We start from the raw sequence: 5,000 nt of genomic DNA, 5'->3' as shown, positions 1-5,000 counted from the left end.
CGCCCATGTCTGTGTCATGCTGTGTTTCTGCTGGAGTAAAATAACTGATTTATCAATCAATACAAAATTCCTTATAAACTGTCAATTGAACAGAAAAACAACACCTACCATTCTGTAGTGAACATACAACTGGCGTTTTCATCTTCACTAACACCTGCATTGTCACCATCTTTGTCTGGATCACTCGCATAAGACTCAAAGCGACACGGAACCGTAATCTCCCCCCCCGCCCCCAAAAAAAGAGCGACTTCAGGGTTGGTCTTTAGACTTTAATAATTGTTACTTCGATGTCAATTTGTATTGCCAGGGCTCAAATAGATCAGGTTATTCACACTTAAAATATTGCAACAAGCATTGCATCACATTATGCATCTACCTCTTATTATGCATCTATTTGATGCAGGTGGTACACATTATGCATGTACCCCTTATTCAAAGAAATACCAATGTGATTTAGTAATTTTACAGTGTCTTCTGTCCATGTTTTTATGTCATTTTGGAACTATACTGTACAGATGCAGGATTTGGGCTCCTCATGGTCAGAAACTTGTGCAGTCCAGTCTCCGCTACATTGCCTGTTTGCTGCTTATTCTTTCATATGCAACATACAGATGCATGTAGCATCATTTGCTGGGGGCGCTGCTGTGCTGTTGATGCAATGCCCCCGTATAGGTATGAGCGGGAATTTGAAGTTGAAGGGGTTAACCACAACCCTTCTCTCCCTTCCCTTGCAAGGATGGGGAGATGACTTGCAATTCTTGACTCAACATGTGGAATAGCGCAAGTGGTTTAACCACTGACCCCTGTCAGAAGGAAGCGGTACTGATGCTACATTTAGCTCCCAGAGGGAGTGGATATTACTCGTTTTATTTGGAATGGAAGGTGTCACAATGTGTTGCAATGTTTTATGCATATTAACAATTTAGAAATGAAACTCTTCACACTTATATCTTTTCTCTCCAGCTGAAGTCTACATTGGTATTGGCAAGCCAACTGAGGCGCTTGCATGTATCCAGGAAGCTGCAGGTCTATTCCCCATGTCTCACCACGTGCTCTATCTACGTGGTCAAGTGTCTGAGCTGCGTGGAAACTTGGACGATGCTAAGCGGTGGTACGACGAGGCACTGGCCATCAACCCCGTGCACGTCCGCACCATGCAGAGTTTGGTACGTTTTTTTTGTTGTTGTTTTTTAAACCTATCGTCTCCAACCTCTTATTTTCTCGAATCTGTTGTACTTATTTGCAACATATTTTGGAAATGGGCATTACAGCTTCAACTGACATTTTCTAATTTATTTTGTATCAATTACATCCAGGTATTTACCATCTCATTTTTGAGAAAACTAATTACACAGCAACAATTAACTGGAATTCTAGATTTGAAGGACCGAAAGAAGAACTCTAAAGCATCCCAAAATCCAAAGCCCTTCCGCATCTGCTTTGTACTCTAACTAATCTTGACAAAAACAACAGCTAAAAAAAGTCAAAATTCCAACTTGTTACGTCCCGGGGTTCGAGGTTGGACACTTGGGGAAGGATTCGCATTCCTCCCGAACACCCGGTCTTGAGGCCACCGAGCACGCATAACTCCGCACTCCGGCGGGTTGTTATGCAACCACGAACGCCAATTGGTACTGCCAATCCTTGCAGGTTGTCACTACTTCGTGTGGTTACCTTACCTTTGGACGACAATATCATGGGGGGCAAGTGCCCTTGATGCGTACCTGTCTTATCTTACCTGATCTGGTGCTGTCAAGTATGCACTGGCTAATGTGTTGAGCCAATCGATGGGGTGGAACTTCCCAGCTGTGCGTAGTGTCAGACTCTGCTGGACCAATGGAGGAAAAGGCACAACAAACTGGGTACATTTATCATGCAAGCAATTTATTATAGCAAGGGTGAGGAAAGGTATGTGGACAAGCAAGCAATGGTTTCATAACAACAATATCTGCACAGCAGGGCAAAGCAAGGGTTTGTAAGGTGTGGAAAAGGAAGTGCAATTATTTATAAACACAGAAGCACAGTGCAAGTTATCCGAATCTTATACAATCTTATTTATGCAAACAAAACGGGTACCATCAGAATCATTCTGAGAGAGAGAACGAACACAAACACGAACGAGAACAAGGCGTTTGGCGACCTCCGTTTACTAGGCGCGATCGACGGACTAATGCAAGTCCAGTCGCTGAGGAGGAGGAAGGTCAGGTATGGGAGCATGTTCCGGAGCAGCACGTCACTGCCTCCACTTTCCACCGGTACTCCAGAGGTCTCCATCTGACCATCCCCCAGGTAGATGCCTGGCCCATCCCCATCTCCTTGAGATGCTGATCAACCTGCTGCAACCACAAGGCATGTGATCAGCACATTGGCTTCCTCCACTCACAAGGATCCCTCCATGAGAGAATCTGGTGAGCAGGATCAGCGTCAGGAAAGCGAGATGCATGTCCATACAGCCGCAGCTGATGCTCACGGACTATGCAGGTAACAAATCTAATTTGAGTCTCTCAGCAACCGCTCGTTGGACACAAAATCCGACCAGTGATAGCTAAGGATTCTCTGAAGAGACCTGGTACCAAAGGAATTAAGTTTCCATCTCAGATCCCTGGTCAGAGTCCAAATCTCACATTCGTAGAGCAAAACTGGAAGCACCAAGGACCTGAAGACTCGGACTTTCGTCGTCATGCACAGGTACCGACTGCCACACCCCATCATCTAGTCAATACTTGACTCCCCAGGCCCGACCCAGATGTCCATTGACCTTTAGCTCACAGCCAGCAGAGACATGAATATCACTAATAAGGTAGGTGAATCTCTCCGTGACCTCAACATCCTCACCACAAACGGGTACAGACAAGATAGCAGCATCCAAGATGTCATTGAAAGCCTGGATCTTAGCTTTGACCCAGGAAACCCGTAATCCCAGTGGCTCCGACTCCTCATTCAGCATCTCGAGGGCCCCCAAAAGGATATCCAGTCTTCACAAAGATGAGTGTCATATCTGCGAAATCCAAGTCGGAGATCTTGACATTCCCAAACGATGCACCACAGCTTGATCTCTTCGACATCCTTCCCAGAATCCAGTCCAAAGAAGCACTAAAAGTGTGGGGGCCAGTACACACCCCTGAAGAACAACTGGAAATAAGTCAGAGATGGGATCACCACATCTCACAACACTCAGAGTACCAGAGCATAGTTCAGACATCAGATTGATCAGTTTTGGTGGCACACCACGAAGACCAAGAATCCTCTAGAGGTCATCCCGATTCACTGAATCGAACACTTTGCAGAGATCAACATCGGCTGCAAGCAGCCCCTGCTGAAACTCTCGTCTGCAATGGGTGAGGACTCAAAGATGGGGTCACCACATCTCACAACACTCAGAGTACCAGAGCATACTTCAGACATCAGATTGATCAGTTTTGGTGGCACACCACGAAGACCAAGAATCCCCCAGAGGGCATCCCGATTCACTGAATAGAATGCTTTGCAGAGATCAACATCGGCTGCAAGCAGCCTCTGCTGAAACTCTCGTCTGCAATGGGTGAAGACCCAAAGGGCAAGGATACTGTCAATTGTTCACCTCTGGTGTAAAGCCTGATTGCTCTGTGCATTGGTGCTCAAGCAGATGGTGGCAAACCCTACCAAGACTTATCCGAGCAAAGACCTTGCCCGGCACTGAGAGCAGCATCGCCCCTCGGTAGTTGTTGCAGTCTTGGCGATCACCCTTCCCTTTCCAGAGAGAGACAACAAGGCCCCTCTTCCAGTCAGTTGGGATGATGCCTGTGTTCCAGGCAGAGCACAGAACTGCATGCAATGACATGAGTACAACATTGAGAAGTTCAGCATGGATGCCTCAAATCCCAGGAGCTTTACCCCATTTCAACTGGTTCATCGCAGCTTGTGTTTCCACAAATAAGGTGGATCACAGTTGATTGGAAGGTAAGCATTAGGGATTGTAACACCCCTGACATCCAACTCAACAGCCGGTGGATCAGCCTTGTACTGCCGCTCTAAGTAACCGGCCCAGTGGGCCTTCACTTTGGACTCCTCTGTCAAGAGCCCACCACCCTCCTCTCTAACTGCAGTACACCGAGGGAATAGCTTGGAGGAATGCAATGCACGAATTCCCCTGTAAGCAGGACGAGAATCACAGGAGGAGGAAGGTGGAGAGGAAAACTGAGGTTGTCTATGGTGTGTGTTCAGAGGGAGGAATCGTGAGGGCTGCAGTGATATGCAGATGAAGTGAAAAGAGGAAGGTGTAAAGAGGTGGATCAAGGGGGATTGGAAACGAAGCAAAGAACATGTGAGAATATCGTCCTGAAGTGACATGTAAAGTCTGTATGTATAAATGCTAACGGACTAATACTGCACTCGGTCTGGCACCTGGCTTTCCTGCTTGTTCAGCACTCCACTCTGTGGGCTCTGTTCTGCTCACTCTGCTTGCTCCGTCAAGCTCCATTGTACACCGCGCCGTGAGCCGAGAATGTGCAGCCAGAGAACCGAGAGCGCCTTTATAATTCCCTTGTGGGGGCGGTGCTTGGTAGCGGATCAGGAGGAGCGATGGGTGTTTTCCAATGGCCTGTCGTTCCGCACTCTGCCACGCAATCCATCTCCGAGATTAACATGGCGCCGGGGTACTCGGTTGTGCTCTCTGCCCATCAACAAGCACTGGACACCCAATGAGGGCCGTAATTGAGCGGACCACTAGTTCTATCCACATGACTTTTAATGGAGTGTCGTACACTCTTGCGCTTCAAGTTACAGGGTAGAACGTTCAGATCTGAGTATCTGTAATGGTACGCCATGCTCCCCCCATTTGGCATTGTGGTTGTGACTGTTAATGTCGAAGGTAAATGAGTTTGGGTTGTGGTCCAATGGTTTGGTGATTTTTTTTTTTTTTAATGATAATTCTAATGGTCTATGAAATATTGCAATGTGGTTCGAGTCTGGTGAAGTCTGAGATGTAGCGTCTGTGGAATAATAGCACATGATTTTTGGAA

At 46.9% G+C, this 5,000-nt stretch overlaps 1 protein-coding gene across 1 annotated transcript in view; it reads left to right on the top strand.

Moving 5' to 3' along the window:
• Window positions 1-5,000, top strand: part of LOC147029063 (tetratricopeptide repeat protein 7B-like) — a 251,547-nt gene that overhangs the window by 238,995 nt on the left and 7,552 nt on the right. The window contains exon 19 of the mRNA XM_085879989.1: window positions 964-1,166. Coding sequence (XP_085736115.1) covers window positions 964-1,166 — 203 coding nt within the window. The remainder of the gene's footprint in view (window positions 1-963; window positions 1,167-5,000) is intronic.

The sequence above is a fragment of the Eptatretus burgeri genome, chromosome 4, assembly GCF_056783735.1.
Source record: "Eptatretus burgeri isolate ZD-2024b chromosome 4, Ebu_testis_v1, whole genome shotgun sequence".
Classification (NCBI taxonomy): Eukaryota; Metazoa; Chordata; class Myxini; order Myxiniformes; family Myxinidae; genus Eptatretus; species Eptatretus burgeri.
The sequence above is the reverse complement of the archived record's forward strand: the minus strand, read 5'-3'. Positions and strand labels throughout refer to the sequence as shown.